General features: G+C 43.6%; 1 protein-coding gene across 3 annotated transcripts; it reads right to left on the bottom strand.

Moving 5' to 3' along the window:
- Nucleotides 1-394: 394 nt before the first annotated feature.
- Nucleotides 395-20640, bottom strand: ranbp2 (RAN binding protein 2). 3 transcript variants are annotated; one of them, XM_086145573.1, is made up of 30 exons: nt 20465-20640; nt 18841-18908; nt 18641-18752; nt 17829-17981; nt 17443-17673; nt 17119-17261; nt 16813-17008; nt 15343-15483; nt 14967-15126; nt 14670-14851; nt 14245-14447; nt 14009-14132; nt 13697-13858; nt 13241-13378; nt 13027-13158; nt 12650-12880; nt 12479-12562; nt 12135-12276; nt 11935-12029; nt 7351-11830; nt 6825-6902; nt 5600-5776; nt 4914-5000; nt 4571-4746; nt 3646-3883; nt 3381-3470; nt 3139-3290; nt 2763-3036; nt 2259-2617; nt 395-1720 (listed from the first exon to the last, which is right to left on the bottom strand). In XM_086145573.1, exons 1-30 carry the CDS (start codon nt 20534-20536, stop codon nt 1415-1417), a joined length of 9186 nt encoding a protein of 3061 aa, XP_086001699.1. In that variant the 5' UTR covers nt 20537-20640; the 3' UTR covers nt 395-1414. The 3 variants fall into 3 exon arrangements, with proteins under 3 accessions (XP_086001699.1, XP_086001700.1, XP_086001701.1); XM_086145574.1 differs by lacking the exon at nt 6825-6902; XM_086145575.1 differs by lacking the exons at nt 16813-17008; nt 17119-17261; nt 17443-17673; ... (2 more) ...; nt 18841-18908; nt 20465-20640 and having other exon boundaries at nt 14978-15126; nt 15343-15478.
- Nucleotides 20641-21011: the final 371 nt, after the last annotated feature.

The raw sequence follows: 21011 nt of genomic DNA, 5'->3' as shown, positions 1-21011 counted from the left end.
ACCGATTTCTGCCTGCAGTTCTCCAGACCGCCACTGAGTGGCGCCAAAGGGACAGCGCGCGCACCACCACGTGACATCCCGAGCATTCCCTGTCATTGAAGCTGTGCGCAGCCATGATGTCACATCCGCCTTCCCCACGCAGGAATATTTTAATATTTTACGTTAGGTAAACTTATTCAAAACAAAAACAGAATGCGAAAAAACTCTCCCCTGTCTTTGAAATAATTTTGAATTATATAAAAAAATCTTTAAAGCAACACCTTAAAGCCGACCCCCCCCCCCCCCCACACCTTTTTCATGAATGGTTCCCTGGATTCATTAACATCACATTGTGTTCCCATTGCAATTCAGAATAAGTCTAGATGTTATTGATATACGTTTTGACTTAGCACTGTTAGTTCATATTTTATTATTTGTAAAGTTGGAAAAGAAAAACAGGTCACTTGCGCCTACTTTTTTACTTGAAACTGAGCAGCGATTTTATGTTAATTGGGCCTTTCGGTAAAAGAAATCCCACAGAGTCAAACGAGGAATAATAACGTGGTTGGCTTAAAGGTGTGACACAGCAGCAGTTCATTACTCAAAAGTTATGTTGAGGAGGAATTGGGCCAAACAAAGGTCAGAAAGGACAAACAGTGGAACATCCTTATCAGTTTGAGCAGAAATTAAACATTAGCTTCAGGAGAGAAAAAAAAATGTATATCACTTTTACCTATGGTCATCAAGAGATCTGAAGGCTTCATTCCATGATACAAACTTAATGTGTTGTTTTGAGAAAATATATGTTGTTCTTTTGGGTCACAATACATTGGATTTTTTTTTTTATGTAACTATACACATCCATTAATTTGTAAAGCAACTTTATTTTCCTCTATCAGCATGTCATGGTACACCGAGCACCATTTAAATGTCTCATATCATAATGGATCATCTGTAAAACCCGAACCGCGTCTTCATCAAGCTGCCCTCTACCAACACAGTGAGCGACTGCGGTTTATTCGGGTGAGGGTGTAGCCTGGATATCATTTACACAAGAGAGAGGGCACCGACAGTGAGTACACAGAGGTAACACATGAGAAGCAAGGGGCACAATTAAAAACCCAAAGTGCTTTCAAACGATCACCTCTTCTTTTGATAAAAATTAAGACTTATCCAAACAGGGAAAATTACCAAAGTGGTAAGTACGAAGAGTACCAGCACATTCAAAGTGAGCACATGCAACAAAAACAGACATTTAAAAAAAGACAATGTACAATTATACAGACGGAGAGATGCTCATGATGCTCATGTGGGTTCAATTTTTGCAGGAGTGTAATTTCTGCACATGGAACACACCATTAACCAAAGTCCTTGAGTCGATAGGCCGAACCGGGCTGCAGGTCTGGGGTCTTTACATCGAAACAGCCAGAGCAAACTAGAGCTGCCCACAGTCCGTGATAACCAGCTTCTTTGAGGGTGTCCCTTTCTTGGAGCCCAACTCCCCCATCTGCTGTACCACGTCCATGCCTTCTCGAACCCAACCAAAAGCCACATGCAAGAAGTCCAGATGCTCTGCCTTTTTCAGAGTGATGAAGAACTGTGAAGTGTTAGTGTCACGACCATGGTTAGCCATGGACAGTATTCCTGGGCCTGTGTGCCGGACATTGAAGTTCTCATCTTCAAACTTGGCACCGTAGATGGACTTGCCTCCGGTGCCATTGCTGTTGGTGATGTCACCACCCTAAAGATGGGGAGGAAAAAAAAAAGTAGCGGTAGTCAGTAGGTACTGAGATACGTTCACAAATAAATGATATGATGGGAATTGGAAAATTTTATCTACAAGCGACCTACTTATATCTCACCAGGTCCTAAAGTGAAGTTCAACATTTGAAGAAACATGTTAGAAGTAGAACTAATGATTGGAAATAAAGTTGTGATATGCACTGCAATACAATTCTTCTTTCAAAATGATTTGACGACCTTTGCTATGATACACTGCAGTACTTTACAACTAAGGTTTTCAGAGTGTGACCGACAAACTATTTTCGGGAGGAGGACCAATGCTGAAGTGCAGGAGTGTCAGAGACTTGGTGAAAGCTGTCGCTACGCTATGGTTGTGTCAGTCATATGGAGACCTAATTTAGGAGCCTCAGTTTCCATGTATAAACGGTAGTGACGCTTCTCATGCAGGATTTGAGGCCTGTGTTTCAGTTTGAAATGTGCAAAAGTCAATTAAATATATTGCAAAGACAGAGGAAGATCATGTCAAATATCCTCACCTGACACATGAAGTCTGGTATGACTCTGTGGAAGATGGAGTCCTTCAGCCCAAAGCCTTTCTCACCGGTGCAGAGAGCTCTGAAGTTCTCAGCTGTCTTTGGGACAATGTGGGAGAACAGCTCAATGGTGACAGTGCCCAGCACTTGGCCGTCAGCAGCCACTGTCAGGAAAACCCGCGGGTTAGTGTCTCTGGAGTGCTCTTGGACTCTCGACATGTGTGGTGTGGAGATTCCAGAGGCATCGTCGCTGCTTGTTTGGCCGATGCGGCTCTGACATTCACAGAAAGTCTTCTTAAAGGATTCGGCAATCTCTGGAGTTTTGAACTTAGCCGCCAGCTGCTCCACCACACCATCGCCATCTGTGCAAGGAAGAGGATATAGGAACCATCAGCAGAAAGACTTAACCTACAGCTTTGAATGAACATGACTACGATCAATGAACAAAGAAAGGTATTGTGATGTGTGTTACGTTGAACATATTGTTTATAAGACGGGTATAAGTACCAGAGTAGTCAGTGGCAGTCCAAACGAGAGCATTTGCTGAGGCGTCCATGGGTTTCAGCTCCATCGACTGGGAGATGGTGTGGTTGGCACACACTCTGAAAACCTGCTCTCGTCTCATTAGGATTCGGTAGAAATGTTTGGTCGGGTGGAAAAGGATCTTTATGTCACCGATACCCCGCTCCTTCCACTGGCTAAGGTCGCGATCCCATCGATACAGCCTAGTGCGTTCTTTGAACAGGATTTCCTCATCTTCTTCTCCAGATTTTGTTTCCACCTGAGAGCAAAGATGGAGAGCGTAAAACTACTGTCAGCAGAGCCTATAGTCAGAAAAGTTGCAGCTTATCTAAGATGAATGATAAAACTGTATTTCCAGTACCTCTGGTAAGGATACAATTGGCTCAAAATGAATGTCCTCGTTGTTAGGAGCCTCCTCATCATCACTCCCCTCATCGACATTGTTGTTGACCGCTGGGGCCACGGTGGAACCAAATACTGTCGCTCCAGCATTTGCCCATGAGAAGTCCGAGTCTACACAAACAAGAACAAGACACTTCGATGATTTCGTGTTTACCCATTTTGAAACGCAAGGCAGCCAAAAACAGATTTGATGAAGCCGACCTTTGGTTCCAAATGCGTATCCTTCTGTGCTTTTGGCCAAATCAGCAAAAGAGAAGCCACCGAATGAGTTGAAGCCAAAGCTCGATGAATCTAGAGGAAAAAAATGTATGAAGAAACCCCCAATGAAATAGATGAATAATTCATTTTTATGTGCAGTGTACACGACATACTGTACAAAGCAGCCTGCATGAACGGAGTTGCTGGGTTGAGAAACAAATGTTTCGACTGAATGTTTTCCCACAGCTGCAGCTCTACTTGAACCTACCAGTAGTCTTGACAGGAGCAGCTGTCCCAGCATCAGGTTCGGGCTCTGGGCTCTTTTTAGTGGACAGGTCGATGGGAGAAGTGCTGCTGGCTGCTGCTGGCTGCTGATCTGTTGGCTCGCCTGCGGTTTGCTCCTCCGTTGACGATGTGCTCACAGCCTTTGTGTCGCTCAATAACGAGCTTGATTGCTCCTTGGCCGGGCTGCTCCGCGTCTTTTCATGTCTGTTTGACTGAGCATCCTGAACGAATCCAGGAAAGAATAAAATCTCAGACAAAAAAAGACTGTAAGAAGTAAGAGGCCATCAGACTGCACAGGAAAAAAAGGGGGACATTTTCTAAGACCGTGGAGCAGGAATGTAGTTAAAAACCACTGTGCAAACATGGAGGCTGTCTTGTCCTTTCACAGCAGTGGAATCCCTGCAGTGATGCACTGCATTTGATGGGCAGGCGATGGTGTCACAAAGTGTCTTTGTGCCCATGAGTAGGTGCGATTGCGGAGGATACGAGGTCATTAGGATATCGGGAAGCAAACTAGCCTCACCGAGGAGTACAGCTGAGTTTGACAGTGACATGCACAGGGAAAAGATATGAATACGTTGCAAAAGTTTTGATGCCAACGACTTCTCACAAGAAGACAAACCAAATGTACTGTAGAAAGTACTGTGGCTTGATCGGGACTTTCGCCTTGGTCAGATCATTCTGCATGAAGCACGACTTCAAGAAGAGGGTTCGTTGCGGGAAAAAAAGCCAGTTCACACCCAAGGTTGTTGAGGAATGAAGGTGAGGATCTGTCCATCATAAGATTTGTCAATGGTCTACAGGCGGTAGGTAATGCCTAGAGTGCAGGATCTTCAGTAAAGTGCGAGAAACAGCAACACGGCCTATATTTCAGTGAGTACAAACCTGCCTTGCACGGAGATGCTTACCAGGTCCTGCTTTGCTTGACGAACTTCTGTCTCAAAGTCTTCAACTTTGTCGGTATCCAGGTCACTATCTGTCGTGCTCAAGCCACAGAAGAATGTGGGTGGAAGCTGGAGGCTTTTAGCCTTCTCCTCCTCCTCTGGTGTTGGCTTCTTCTCCCAAACAACCTGGCAGTCTGGTTCTGTATGGAGTTACACAAGACCAGTGACTTTTTTATAAAAAAATAAAATAAAAAAAATAAGGAGAAGCGTACAATAGCTTTATGCAAAACTGTCTGTTTCCAATGAATGATACATGTTAAACATCTGTTGTGATAATTGAAAAACATAACTGTCCAGAACAACATACCATCTCTGCACGCTGCTGCCCTTCTTTCAGGAGGATCGGGGTATAGCTTTCCATTCAGAGCTTTCACTGCCGATTCGTAGTCTTCATCTTAAAACACAAACAAATGTAGCACATCATTTGAATTCCATATTGTTCCCGTGTGTGGAATTTAGTTGATTCGCATTAAAAGAAAAATACAACCTTTGCTATAAAACAATGTGATGTTTTTTTTATGTACAATTATTGTAAAAGTTTAAATGTCAAATCTATAAGATGGCTGCAACAAAGTGTTTTGGACAGTTGGAACTATTGAGCTTTGCTAGCTTTGTGATGGGGGATTGTAATTTTTCAATTTAATAACATTATTTGTTGGTCCTTTAACTTAACTGTGCACATAATTTCAGGCAGCTTTTCAAAAAATATAACATCTGAGTTTACTGACAGCTTCCACCCATTGACTTCAACTGCTTTGGAAATTCAAATGTCATTTTTATTTGGATGCTTTCTTTATCAGACATTGTTTCCAGAAGAGGGGGAAACATCAACTTGGCAACGCACTGAGCTAATTCCTCTTGTCTCAAACCTTTGTAAAGCTGACATGAAGTGATACATAAATACCCAATTCTTGCTCTTTTACCATTTTAAAAGCATTTCCCCGCCTTCGGTCCCCTTGCAATTTATTGAACACGAGTAGGCTTTGGTCTCACCATCGGGCTGATCGTCACTTGTGTAGCCTGGTTCATTCTGATAGCAGAAAAAGGTGAGAGGCAGCAGGAGATTCCTGGCTAGGGCAGCTTGTTCAGCAGTGGGTTCACGAACATACACGACCTCCACCTCAGTGTCCTCATGGGACTCTGCCCTGGTCCCTGCAGGCAGCGAGGGCCCTGCGACAGACATGTTAAAAGTAGAATATAAGTCAGGTCCGGGAGAAACAGCTTTGAGGGGGGAAGAAAGGCAGATATTAAGCAGTTTCATTCTATTTGAAATGACAGAAGTTAGTTGCGCACACACACACACACACACAGGCGCGCACGCACACACAAAAAAGTTCATGCACAGCAAAAATGAACAGCATGCATTCATTTCACTAATGAGCGAGACTAGTTGTATTAGGAGAACATTTCTGTACATGTCTTGGTGTTTTCAATCCAACTTGGCGAGAACCTTGGAAGCACTGCACTGGAACATTTAAGACATAAATACCTCAGCTCGAACTCTAATTGGTGTGTGTTGAGGTGCACATGGCGGAGGCCAGACTACACAGGGAATTACATTTCATGCTGTTGCTACACATCCCGCACTAAAAATGGCTTTTGTGACGTTTGCATAGTGCATTCCTTTCAGCAGGGAAAGCTCTCCATAAAATCTGCTCCTCTCGCCTTTCAAAAAGACCAACACTGGCTTTCCCTGTAGCCTCAGGGAACTTATTTGTCTAACAAGTCAGCTGTCAAATATTCCCAAATTTCCATTTGGGAATGGGACACCTAACAATTTCATTAAATTGTAAAATGCAAGTGAACCTTCAGATTATTTTTTATTTGGTATCCAAGACACTGAGGCCAGTACGTTCAAATGAATGAAGTAGGAACAAAAAAATACTAATAAAGCGGTCAAATTGGAAATTTGACAGAAGATTTATGAACTTGACTAAAATGTAATAAAAAGCAGTAACGTCCTGACGATCACTGTATACTTTGGTCCTTGTTTGTGCAGTTTTGTAGGAATACCTCTTTTGCTTGCCTTATCTTGTGGCCTATCCTGAGTTCAAAAAATTGTTTATACTGTAAAGAAATGTACCTTTACACACAGGACATGCAACACATTAGCGTCACTGTTTTTCACTCTGTGCATCCAGGTTATTTCTGTCTAATGGTAAGGGCCAGCCAGGTGACAGCTGAGAAGTGTTAACACACACTGCAGTGATTAAAGTACCTGGGGGTTCAAATTGGGAGGTTGATGTGCTGGTCCAAAAGGCCATTGGGTTATCTTTGAAAAGCCTAAAATCCAGCCCTAAAGGATGATGGGTTGTTGGGTGAAGAGAAACTAATTGTGAGGCTGGTACAGTAATACTTTGAAAAATGTTAATCATAAAATTAAGGCCAAAACTATTAAATAAAAATATGAATAATGAATGATTTGTGAGGTAGTGTTTGCAATGTGTCCTTGTGTTGCATTGTGTTCAATCCTACTTGAGAAATTACTAGGAACGTGATATGAGGTGTACCAAAACATGAATGTCATGGGTATTCTGATTTTTAAATCTTCTGTCCAGTGAAAACATAAAATTCATCTTTTGATTGGTCAGCTAAGAATATGAAGATGCAGATGGAACAAGACAGTGGTTAAAAAAATAAATTAAAAAAAAAAAAAAAAAAAAAAAAATCAAATGTCATCATACCCATTCAGAAATAGAAAAGAAAAAAATATTGCATGAAAATAACTATTGATTGTTCCTTACCTTTCTCTGGAATTTTGAATGCAGGTGATGGAGATGAAGGTTTGGCAGGACATCCAGCATCTCTGCTCTTTGAACTCGATTCACAGTTGTCACTCTTTGGCTGAGATATTGGACTGCCAAAGATCTTCTGAAGGCTATCTGAGCCAAACACAAATTTTGGGGGTGACATCACAGCTTTGGAGGGGTTGACCGGACTCAGAGATCCTGCTGCACATGGCTTTTCGGGAGAAAGCACAGTGCGTTCTTTTGTGGTCTCCTCCAGCACTGCGATAGCTGCCTTCCCACACACAGTCGTGGCGGTCTTTGCCGATTCTGCAGAACCGTGATCTTGTGGTGCGACCACCCCAGGTGTCACAGGGGTCATTAACTCCTCTTTTTCTTGTGCAGTTTTGGCTTCCTCAAAGACCTGTTTGAAAGTGTTGGCAGTGTCTTGCAATTTGAATCTCACAGCTAACTGCTCAATATTACCGTCCCCTGCTTCAGAAAAGTCAAACGCACTCCAGACCCAGGCCTTCTCAGCACCTTTCATGGGTTCCAGCTTCATGGCTGACGTGATCCAGTGGTTTGCACAGATTTTGAGTACCTGGTCTCTCCTCATGATCAGTCTCACTCGCTTCGTGTCATAATTCTGTAAGATCTTCAGGTCTCCGATACCCCTCTCCTTCCACTGAGCCGGTTCCTTATCATAACGATACAGTTTGGCTCTGTGACTAAACACTACCTGCTCATTTTCCTCCCCTGTGGAAATTTCCACAAGATCAGGCAAGGGGACCACAGGTTCAAAGTACTGCCCATCTCTTTCCTCCTCCTGGTATCCGTCTTGCTCATCATCGGTACCCACGGATGCTCTGCTCTGGTTAAGCTTAGTAGGAGACTTAGAAGGACTAATACCGGGTTGGAAGCTGAAGCTGAATCCACAAGTCGATTCCCCAAAGCGAAATAGGTTTTTTCTCAGAGGGCTGCTGGCGAGGGGGGAGGCGTAGACTGAAGTGTCTGCCGTATCGTCCAGAGCCTCTTCTCGTAGATCATAGTTGTCCCACTCTAAGGTGGGGCCAGTAGTTTCATTGTGAGGCTTGACTAAAAGGCTTGACACGTTGCTAGATGTGGCAATATCTCCTTGGTTGTCGTCATCTTTAATCTTTGTTTTGTCATCAGTCAAAAACGATTTCAGATTTTTCAAACCAGATTTCATTTCCTCCGCTTTCTGAATCAGATGAGCTGTTCTGCCTGTGTCAACAAGCTTGTGGGGGGTTTGGAGAGGGATGTCTAAGAGAAGCCTCTGGCACTCTTCAAACTTCTCCTTAAATTCCTCAGCAAGCTCTGGGGTTTTAAACTTGGCAGCCAATTGTTCCAGTTTAGCATCTCCGTCAGAGAAATCATTGGCCATCCAAATCCACGCTTTGTCCGAGCCAGCCAGCGGCTTAAGGTTCATGGTGGTGGTGATCCAGTGGTTGGCGCACACCTTTAGAACTTGCTCTCTTCTCATTAACACCCTTAGCCTTCCATTGTCATTGTTTTTCAGGAATTTTAGCACTCCTACTCCACGCTCTTTCCACTGACTGGAGTTGGAGTCAAATCTGAACAGTTTGACCCGCTGAGAGTAAAGAACCTGCTCATCCTCCTCTCCTGTGACTAGGTCCACCTTATCAGGCATTTGGACCACTGGTTCAAACTGGATATCATCGTTTTCCTCGGTTTTATACATGTCATCTTCCTCTGGTTCATTTGAGCCATCCGTTTTGGTTGGTGTTGCCTGGAGGGATGAGAAGACCTGCTCACCGGCACCTGAAAAACCTTTGAAATTGGGGTCTTTCTGGCCAAACTGAAAATCTCCTCCAGAGGACTTTGCCAAGTCTGCAAAACTAAAAGTATTGGACTTTCCAGTAATTAAAGGATTTTGATCTTGTTCCGCTTGGGCCGGGGAAGGCGTTGGCGCTGCTTCGTTATCGTTCTCCTTGTGCTTATCGGCGAAGCTTTTCAGAAAACCAGAGGCTGATACCGAAGGGCTAATCTGACTAGCACTGGATGTTTCTGTTGTAGTATCCTGAATGCCAAATTTGAAGCCACCAGCAGGTACGGGCATCGAGAAAGAGAAGCCGGAAGAACTTGTGCTACTTGACCCAAACTGAGGAGACCCAAACTTGAAGGAAGAGCTAGAGCTTGCATCCTGGCTTTGGACAAACTGAAAGGAGCTGCCAGTTCCTAAAGGCATCGTAGATCCAGGTGCAGAAGGCTGGCTTGATGACGACTTTGTTCCAAAGTTGAAACTAAATGTGGAAGCTGTGGGAGTGGAGGTGGTTGTGCTTGTAGCATTGGGATTTGGTGTCTGAAATGCCACGCACTTATTGGCAGAAGCATTGTTCCTCACACAACTGTCACAATCCCACTCTCCAGCTTTCTTGGCAAACATTGCTTCCAGAGACAGCTTATCGTGATGTGCATGGCATGAAACACACTCCGCAGATGAGGCTTCGTTTCTGTATGAACAGGAAGTGCATTCCCATTGCCCGTCACTCACTGCAAGTCCTGAAGTAGGTAGTGCTGTAGATGAAGTTGAAGCGTCTGATTCTTTCGGTTTAGCTGCAGGATTGGGACTATTGCATGCAACGCATCTGTCAGCTGCAGCTTCATTTCTTACTTCACATACGTCACAGTCCCACTGCCCCGGCTTCTTGCTGAACTGGGCAGCCAAGTCCTTTACAGTTGCTTCTGATGACTGAACTTCAGGCAAAGTCTCAGAAGGTAAATTTTGAGCTGGAGAAGTTTTGGAGGAGTCTTTGGGGGCTTTACAAGAAACACAAGTGTCTGCAGAGCTGTCATTCTTTGTAGAACATTTGTTACAATCCCAAAGATCTGTCTTCTTACCAAACTCAGCTCCAAAGGCAGAACCAAACACATTGGTTACAGAGTCCCCAGGTTTTGATGTGCTGGCACCGAATGTAAAAGAGGAGGGTAGGGAAGTCCCAAAAGAACCAAATCCGGTGAATGGTGAGCCAGAGGTACTGGTTTTTGAAGAATCTGTCCCAAATTTGAACGTGACTGGACTACTTTTTGTTTCACCAACAGGCTGAGTATCAGGTTTGGATGAAGAATTGGGATTGGTACTTTTACAAGCAACACAACAAACGTCTTTCGATTTATTTCTCACCTCGCACACAGTGCAGTCCCATTCGCCTTCTTTTAGTGCAAACTGGGCAGCCAATGTTGTCAGCGGCTCAGAGTAATCTATCGTTTCATCTTCCTTCTCCTGTTGATCGTTCTTTTGTGGGGTTCCCTTCACAATTTTTTGAGCTTCTTCAAACTTGGCCTTAAAAAGCGACGCCTCCTCTATGGTTTTGAATCTGATGGCCAGTTGCTCCAGCTTAGGCTCTTCGTCTGCATAGTCAATGGCATTCCATACCCATGATTTGTCTGAGCCGGCATTTGGTTTTAGTATCATATCGGCATTGATGTAGTGGTTGGCACATATTTTGAGCACCTGTTCCCGCCTCATCAGCAGGCGAACCTTCCCTTTAGTGCTATGTTTCAGGATTTTTACATTGCCAATTCCCCGCTCCTTCCACTCTTTTGTTTCAGTGTCAAATCTATAGAGCTTTGCCCTATTACAAAACATCTCCTCTTCTTCTTCCTCACCTGTTTTCACATCGACCTTATCAGGAAGAGGTACAATGGGCTCAAAGTGAGGACCATCCTCATCTTCCTCAACATGAGTGCTATCATTGTCACTTTCTGCAGCTTTTTCCTCCTCTGCTGTTGGCTTTGCCATCCCAAACACAGGCTTGGTAACATCCCTAAATTTAAATGGCTGATCCACCTTTCCAAACAGATTTCCGCTGCCTGCGATTTGAGATGCATCACCAAAGGAGAAACCTGTTGAATTCTTATTGCCAAAGGTGAAGATGTTCAATTGGCTGGCTGGCTGCTCTTGTGCTGGAGGCTTTTCAGGCAGTGTGTCTGGTTTGGTAGCAATGTCAGATGTCAGTAAACCAAGCAAACTTTCACTGTGTTTAGCTTGAGAAGAAGAGAACGTGAAATCTCCATCATTGGATTTAAAGTTCGAGGTAAATTTAAATGCTGCTAAAGATGCTGACTGGCTTACTGTGCTTGCTCCAAAACTGGGCACTTTGGGTACTTCGGAAGGTGGTTGTTGGCTGAATGAGAACTTCCCAAAGTCTACAGGTTTCCCCTCTGTGCTCTTCGGTGGCTGAACAGGAGCCGCAGGAGTTTTGGTGAAATAGCCTGGTTCGGGTAGGGTTGGATTTGTGGTTTGTGGGGTTACACCCCCACCATAATATTCTTCGCTATATGGGGAAAGGAGACTCGTGGCCGGCGAATCAAATCGAAGAGGTGCAGGGAAAACCGGTTCTTGGGAAGGGTAAATGCAAGGTGGGGCCGTTTGCAAAGGAGGTGTGTGAGTTGGCGGCTGATAGGCATACATGTGCTGCTGAGGTGGCATACGGTTCATACCATACAAGGGGCCCTGTATAAAAGAGAGGAAAGAAATTAAAAAGAAAAAAAAAAAAATCTTTCAACCCATTATGAAAAAGCTCTCTTTCTACAGCCAAGACCTAGAGCCATAATTACCTTTGTCGGAGTGACGTTTGCCGCTGTGCGCAGAAGATACTGCGAATTATAGGCCGGTGACTGACTGTAGAACACAGAGGGACCTGTGGTGGCAACTTAAAAACAACACATACAGATTTGTTAATTTTTCAGTACGATTGATGCCCAAAACGATGAGAGAATAAGAAGAGATATCCTTTTGTTCTATGCAGTATTCTTACCTGTTAAGGGAGCCCCGTGATAGGACTGGACCGGGGTGAAGGGCTCCTGCAGGCCCTCGGCTCCATAACTCTCCCCGTACATCTTGTGATGAGGAGAACTCATGTTTCCTGCAGTGTTCTGTCTCAGATCATGAACCTCATTCTGTGAAACAAGAACAATGATAATAAATAGCAATGTGTTACTTCTATAGTCATAATTACATTCACACACAGTCAAGATAAAGTAATTCAATATGACATTTTCCCTCTCTTTCAATAACTTTTGCACTTTTACATACTGTAAAAAAAAAAAAAAAAAAATTCTATGTGAAATATCAAATGTTCTAATAATCTGTTGTGCGTACCTTCAGCGCCTCAACTTGCTGGCACAACATCTGGAGGAGGCTTTTCTGGTCTTCCACCCAATGAGGTGGTGTTTTTGGAGAAATCTGTGCAGTTGTGGAAAGAAGTTTTCTGTAAATACATTTGGAAAGTTCTGACGGTATCATAGTGGGAAACCGGCACTGTAAGCCTACCAGGTGTCTTTTAGATGGAGAAACAACGCTTTTGTTCGGGGATGGGGTGGAAAACTTGATGTGGGATATGGTGGCGCTTGATTCTGTGGGATGAGCAGGGCTGGAATGGGTTGGTAATCTTCGACCTTTGTCCTGTTTCTCCTCATCTTCATCCATGGCCTCCCCGCTGTCCCCGAGCTGCTGATTCACATCGTTGAGAAGATCCAAAACTTCTTCCATGGACACAGGCAGCTGGGACACAACATGTTGGAAATGGTTTCACTTACTAACAGTAACATCTGCATATGTGGGCATTTTACCTTATGAAATAAACAATGTCAATAAACTGTCTTGTTTCCAAAAATGCAGGCGCCAAGAATTACAAAACAAGGGTTTACCTTGTCAATGTCATCTGCATTGGCGTTGTATATCTTGGACAGATAGGTCCTGAATTTCTTCAGAAATGTGATGCAACGGTCTTGGGTCTCCTCAACTCCATTACTGGCCTCCTCAGAAAGACGCTGGTAGATCTGCCAAAGGTAAGTCGAGCCAAGAACAGGTGTGAGACAGGACTAGACACGCTTACCAGTTATGGGGAGGCACTTTACTAACCTGAGCTAAATGCCAGACAGAAGACAGGCTACTGATTGTTTCCAAGGTTGCAATGGCCTCCTCAGTTCTGCCTTCAATGTCAAGGAGGGCTGCATATGATATTTTGGCTTCCTCTTCATACCCCTTCACAGACGAAATCTGGAAAGGGAGGGGGACATGCATGCTCTGCAAATCAACACGGCTGGACTTGAATCTGTCACTGTGGTGTAAAAGCCACAAATTCCTGTCAGCACCAAACTGGCACAACCTCGAGTTCTACACTGTCCTATCATCTGTCTACAGACGAAAATATGTCATGTGTCCTTAAGTAAAAAACAAATGTGAATCATACTAATGATGCAATAAAAAGCAAAATCCCATTCAAACTTTATTCATCCCTCGAAAAAACATCACTAGATTCCAAATAATAGTGTGCTATAGTGGTATGAGAATGCTAGAATCCATGAGAACACTAACCTGAATATCTCTGGAGGGAAAGTGCATGAAGAGAGGATCAAGGGGTTCTGGAATACTGCGTCTGTTTTTGATCTTCTCCAATAGTGGTAGGACAACTTTCCAGTAGTGGACGCTACGGGTAATGTACTCCTTCTGGTCATAGTATGAGTTAACTCCATCACCCTGGGTTGATGGACAATACATAAGGAACTTAATATTGAGGGAAAGACAGTCTTCAACAACCACAACTACAGTGAAACAGGAAAAGAATTACCGGTATACCCTATAACACCTTGGTGATCTTACAAAGTATGTGCGTGTGTGTGTGTATACCGTCTGGCTGAGGCACTGAGCCCAATAGACGGCCAAAGCTGGTTGGAGTCCATGTTTCTCTCGGGCCCTTAAGGTGTTCAGTCCATGCTGCACAATCATTCGCAATTTGGCTGTTGTCCCAGGACTGCGAAGAAAAACTATTTGAAAATCTGCAAACTTAGGATAATTCTATTCAGATTCTGCATGGTTGTGGTCACAAGACTCCATTGGAATATCAACATGATCCCAACACTCACACAGCTTGTTTGTGAATGAGACTGTAGATAGCATCCCACCACTCCCTCTGTCTCTCTGTGCTCAAAAGGCGAAGGAGGGATAGCGGGAGGCATCGGGGCTCATAAAGCTGCTGTTGTTGTTGCTGTTGGTTTACTCCACTGCTGATCTTTGCTGTCTCCTGGAGCTGCGAGTGGCTACAGAACACAACACCGTATACAAACACCTAGGACCAGGGGGAAAAGACACAAGATTAAATGTCTGACCTTTTGAGGGAATCCCTGAATTTAAATGAGTTTATTTAGGTCTAAATGAAGCAACAAGGGATTCAAATCCCGGGGGGGGGTGAGGGGGGGGGAATGGCTAAATGAATGGATGAACGAATAAATAAATAAATAAAAATCGACATTTGTCATGTGAAATAAATAGAAAATCTACCCCCACCCACCTCCAAGTCCAGCAGGCAGATGGACTCTGGAGCATTTGTGTCCAGTTTAGAGGTTTCCAGGGTCAGCCTGGGGAAGAGCTGCTGTAGCCAGGTGCGCAAGGCTGGTCTTTGTGCCATAAGGGACCACTGCAGCCCCAACCAGCTGAGATGTTGCAAGTCCCCATCATACAGCAGGATAGAGCCTAGACAGGAGGCAGTACTATCATTAACGGGTACCTTAAAACCGACTTCTTAATAAAAAAGGATTAAGACATTGTGATTTTAGCTTTCCACATCACAGAAGCTTTAGGTTTGTACCGGCGTCCCACTTGGCCAGTTGAGAAATCTCAGGAGTTTGTGCCGTAATGGAGTGAATGTCATCATTGGCAATGAAGGAAGATCCAGCAGAGGCCTGAATTCCAAACAGGACCTCAACCAAAGAGTCCCGTCCACTTCGGTTTGCGAACACCTCCACCACCTCATAAAACAGACAAAATGTTAAGTTTTCTTTAAGCACGAAAATCCTCCATTGTATGCGATATTGTGTGAAAGGAATTGCCATTTGTCATGTTTGTTACAAACACGCAATTGTTTGTGGCTACAACACACCATCCCAACAGGCCCACAATGACACAGAAGCTCAAATATGCTCAGGTATGAATGACACCCATCATTCTTATCCATTGAAACAGACCTCTCTGATCAAAGTGGAGGAATCTGTGCTCAGATTAAGCAGCATGTGTCCGGCCTGGCTCTGTCTGTCGTTTGCCAGTAGCTCCAGAAGTGGGGGTGCTGACTGGTCTCTTTTGGTCACTTTAGGCTTTGGTCTGGGGACCTATTCAAAGGAAAAGCAAAGAAAATGGATGATGTAACGATCTGAATGCGCAAGGACAAGTGTAGATGTGTGATAAGTTATGCTGCGTTTCATTTCAGTTGAGCAATTCATTCAGAAGCCTTTTAAAATAATTTATTACAGACTGCTGGACAGCACCCTAGCATGCTAGAACAATTCAATCGATGTTTTTTTTTTTTGTTGCAATCTGTAATGTAACACACTTAATAGTTCAAGCTGTTATTTTCCTTTTGGTTGAGCAAAGAGTAGCGTCCATGTGCACCGTTGGAAAGAGAGGGGGTCAAAGCCTTGTTTGTGCCCTAACATGTTTCCTGGATGACCTGGGACAGTGAAAAGACATTTTTCCCCTCTGGCAATTAGGGGGAGGTGGCAGCAAGTGTGAACTACAGCCACTTGTGGACAGAACACTTATTATTCTTCAGCTCAAATCCTGTTCCAGGTACTCTAACCTTTTAGCTCTGCACTCCCACAGGCAGTCAGGGACCACAGAAGGGATTGGTGTGACACAAGCATCTGCAATGTGCACCTTAAGAGCCGCACAGAAACAAACCACCGCAAAGAAGAGGAAGAAGACATGGACCACATAGAGAGCAAAGCTGCCACAGCATTCATGTGCCGCATAGGGGATAAAATAGCCATGAACTATCAGATGGGTCCATTTTTTTTTCTCCCTTCACTGTTTCATCATGGGAAGAACCCCATTAGCCATTTGCTAACTCTGGACTTGTTTTGAATTTGCACGCTGACGTATGCAAGAAGTATCTGCTGATGGACGTGGCTTACGAGTTCCACCAATCACCAAGCACCCACGTTGCATGGGCTCCTGTGGAAACGTTAAAAGACATTGCAATCTAAACTAAAATGTTTATAGGAAGGGAGGCCATGGTTCTTAGTTCCTATGCTGTTCAAATGCATAAACACAAAACTAAAAACGGCATAGTTCCTGGAGAGGTTCCAGGAACCACCAAAAGTTCACACAGTGCAAAAAGCAGATTGTTACAATTGCTGACAGAGACCAGTACTTTCGAATACTTACTTTAAAATAGTAATAATACTCAAATTAAAGTTACTTGCAAAAGTAACCACCCAAGAACTGATGTGGACAAGCACCTTGTTTTATTTTTCATGCGATGCAAAAGTAGATGTTGGTGACATCCAAAAGGGGCTACTGAATATCATGGTATTTTGCTCCCTAAGCCTCAATTTGAAATGAAACGTTATACAACGTGAAAGTATCGCTGTCTCCTAAGCTATCTAGTGAGCCTTTTCATAACAGGATTTGGAATATCTTGCATCCGTGTTTGCATATACCTGTAGGGCCAGCAGGAAGCAAAGAGCGGCCAGGTCAATCATAGTCTTCCAGGTCCGTTGGCGGTCCTGGGCCAACTTCAGCAGCAGAGTGGCAGCATGCAAGTACAGGTGACCTCTCATCTCCACAAAAGCCTCAGAAAGATCGTCTGTGTGTCGGTCGGCCACGCTGCTCAGTGTCTGCATGGCTTGGTCAAAACTAAACACAAACAGTTTGATTCAGTCTCCTGGCATTTGTTCATATAAACTAACATGCAGGTCATAAGATAAACCTGTTTCATGAAAATGTGACATTGCACTTAAACAAACCTCTTGAGGGCATCAAGGCTGGGTTGGATGCCACTCACGGATAGCGTGATTCTCAGCACGCTGCAATTGGCCAAGAGCAGCTCTCTCTGAAGACGCCGGCACATCTTCTCATTGCTGGAGACACTGGGCTGATCCATATAGTCCTGAGACAGAAGGCCACATGGTTACAACTATACTCCATTTCCCTGCCTGTCCTCTATGTACAGGTATATCTTACATTCCTCTGGAGTTAATACAGGGGGGGCCCACATTTCAGTGTTTTGTTTACTTACTCAAACCCGCACAGTGTGCTTTATCAACCATAATGTGAAATCCAACACTGACCTGCAGGGTATGCACCATCACATTGTACCAGTCCAGGCTGTTGCGGAGCATTCCCCTTCTCTCGGTAGCCAGGCAATGCTTGACCGCTTCATCGAGCCGACCGTCTTGACAAAACAGCTGGACAAGCTTCACGTTCACGTGCGGATCAGCTGGCCGTGCTGCCAGCTCCGCCTGCAGGAGGTCGAAGAGTTGGTTCCATCCTTGCTGACCTTGGCGACTCAAGAGACGCTCCTGTACAATTAAAAGTCCACCAATTAGAAAGACTAGCGTTTTGATCCAGGCAGAGGTCATAATACAATATATATATATATTTATTATTTCTAATGTTGCAGGCTGAGTACAAAACAGACAGTGTTACTTAAGCTGCAGAAGAAATGGAGCATCACCTTGAGGTTGAAGACAGCAGGATTTCCCGGCAGCAACTTGGCAGCTTTCTCCACCCAAAACTCTGCTCTGGTGTCACATTCTTCTTTACCAACCAGTAACTCAGCCACCTTCAACACCAGGTCTCTCTGGGCTGGGTTCAAGTCAGCGGAACGCTATGAACACAAAAGTGCAGAGAGGAAAACATTAAGGTTGGCAACTTCTTTTAATTCTGGGTATTATTTAATAATGATATCATATTAAAAGGTTATGAGCGATGTGTCTGGTTCTTATTCGGGTCAAAAGATAGAGAAGAACATTAATTAAAAAGCTGGTTTCCCTTTGTGCATTCTCCCTTGTATACTAATTATGCCCCTTATATTTTTGCTCTCTATAAATGACTTAACACCAACCCACGATAAGTGAGAAAGCCCTCCCCAACCTACTGCTGTCCTTCCTCTTTTCTCAATGACATGACAGATAGAAAGAAAAAGACACAGTGAGAGCAGGCAGGGTTTGCATTTGGCCGATGGGATAGATATGTGTTGGTGCTTCATTAAAATGTAGCAATACACAAATTCCACAGTTTAACTTATTGTTTTTGGATTATTGTTTGCAGTATCTTATTCTCTCTCTGACTCTGCATCAGGATTTAATTTGAGAGTTTACAAGATTCTCACGATGGACGAGATGTACGCATCAAAAACAAAACAAAAAAAATAATTTCAGCGTCAGTGGATACAGATATTATTTCAGATCAACAAATACTCTTAGGAGCCTTGGGCCATGGCCAGGACATCCATAGTGTTCCAGTCAATATTCATTTTCCTCCTACCTTGTAACAGCCCACTGCCTTGTTGATGTCTCCTTCTCTCTCATAGAGCTGTCCAAGGAATTTGTGTGCTTTTGGATCCCTCTCCTGGACTTTCAGATAATCTGACACATGTCTATGAAACATAAGGATGTAGGAATATTTTACACAACGTATGGCGAAGATACAACAGTGTAAAACCTTGTAGAAACTCATGTGCTTACCTTTTTGCAAGCTCATACTCCTTTGCTTCAAAGTACAATTTAGCAAATAAAAACCCTTTGACTGGTTTCTGTAGGAGAAAATCATCAAAACTGAAAATGAGTGAATATGCAACATTTTGGCTATTTTACTATTTGACAGGTTACTTTCCCCACTGGCAGCATTTAGCTCAATGGGAATCTCCTGAGGACCCACAATATGGACCCACAATACTCACAATATTCCCACAATATTCTCAATACTGAAGTCAGGACAAAGGTTTCAAATACATTGCCAGATTTCATGTCCATTATTTATTTTGCCAGTTGGAAATTAAACCCCAAATTAATGTCTGGTTATTAGAGAAAGGTCTCATAATTCTATTAGCAATTATTTCCCCTGGCCTTACACACAAAAGCACCCAACAAAGGTGAAGTTAAACAAATTAAGCAATATCTGAATGCAGAAAATATTGATGCTGTAACCAAAAGGAAGAACTGTTGGTGAATAATCATGTTTGCTTATCTCTCTAACAGGCAAATTATTTTGTCCCTGTATGGAGGGGGTATGCGAGAGAGTGGGGAGTAGAAATAAAAAGATAACGACTTTATTAGCTCTCAGGATGACAACTTGGAAAGAACTATTTCAAATGAATACTTAATGTACTGGTGCTGATCTGGATCTTGTGACAAGAAAAAGTGTTAAAAACTCCAGATGATTCAAACCTCAAGCCCCTGTGATTCCTCTGACGACAAAGCCTGTAATTTCATACCCTGTAGCTTGACCCTGTGTTGTTTACTAGCATTTGGAGAGTTTTAACAAGTGCAGCAGCTGGTTCGGGCCAGGATTGGTATTAAATTACCTTTAGATACTGACAAATTAAGATTCCGCTGCAGACTGGTCAGTCTGTGGGTTCCATTCTTGATTTTCATGACTGATATATTTTGCACAAACGATGTCCTCCAGTAACGAAAAACTGAGCTTCAGCTGTCCTACATTCACACGCACCACCGAAATGCGTCGCGGCTCTGGTTATGTTTTGTTAACACCAGATTAAAGTTCGTTTCCTACAAACCAGTGATCATCTTCCACAATGTGGCAGTTTATTGAACATTTAATTCGTTTACCTATTTCGCACTATCATGTAACCTGAAGTGCTGTGATGACTAAACCCAGTGACGTTAACTTCTTACACTAGTCGATCTCAAAGTCCGCGATTGAGGGTCAAGCTTAAAGAATGAAGCCAGTCGTAAGATAATAATATGTTTTTAGATGTGTTGAGAGCAGTCGGAAACGCTTAAGTGTGTATATAAGTAACTTTAACTTCATAACTAAATATTGGAGGACAACTTGCTAGCAAACCGTAGCTAGCTGCTACATCAACTCCATGCCGCGCGTTTTCCAAGCTAGGGGAGGACACGACCAGGCGTCATCGTGCCGGTTGGCTAAAAGTGCTAGCCCTGAGATGGTCAACCGAGGCTACACGATACACGCAGCCGTAACAGAGCGAAATCCAGACTGGAGCTAATAAGATAATTATTTATAATCGTCCGGTCGCTGTGCTTCTGCTGTCCCCCCAGCACCGGCTGGCTGACAGACTACGCTCGGTCTGAAGGAAAGCTAACATTAGCCGCCGGTGTTACTTACCTCTTTGAGTGAGGGTGAAGAACTCTGAACGGAAGAAACGTAACGGTCTACTTCAGTTTTACTTCGCCTCATGTCTTCCGAATATACAGCGGTTGTCTATGCTACATAGAATACGAAAATCCAACAAATATAAAAGCCGACATAAATATTAGTCACTGTGTAACGTTACTGCCCATGATAATATTGCGCAGTCTCATTAACGTCAAATGGCAGGCGGGGGGATCACGTGAGTCGTGCGTCCTGCTTGAATCGGGGCCGTCGTCCAATGAGAAGCGAGGATTCGCTCTGAGGCTGATGACGTACGTTCGCTCTGAGGCTGATGACCGCCGTCCGGCCGGACCGCTTGGTTTCAGTTTATTTTCCCCCCAAATGAAAGCTAGAATTAAAACACCAGCAGTCATCTGACGTGTGAATTTGCAGTAGAATCTATTTTGTTTGTATCAGATTTGCACAAAAATGTATTTAATGTATTTAATGTATTTGATGTATTTGAAAATGTATTTAATTAAGTTCATTTCTTCTTTTCCTTTGGATGCTCCTTTCAGTT

The sequence above is a fragment of the Fistularia commersonii genome, chromosome 4 (assembly GCF_037954325.1).
Source record: "Fistularia commersonii isolate RoL2024-O1a breed Wild chromosome 4, RoL_Fcom_v1.0, whole genome shotgun sequence".
NCBI classification, from domain to species: Eukaryota; Metazoa; Chordata; class Actinopteri; order Syngnathiformes; family Fistulariidae; genus Fistularia; species Fistularia commersonii.
The sequence above is the reverse complement of the archived record's forward strand: the minus strand, read 5'-3'. Positions and strand labels throughout refer to the sequence as shown.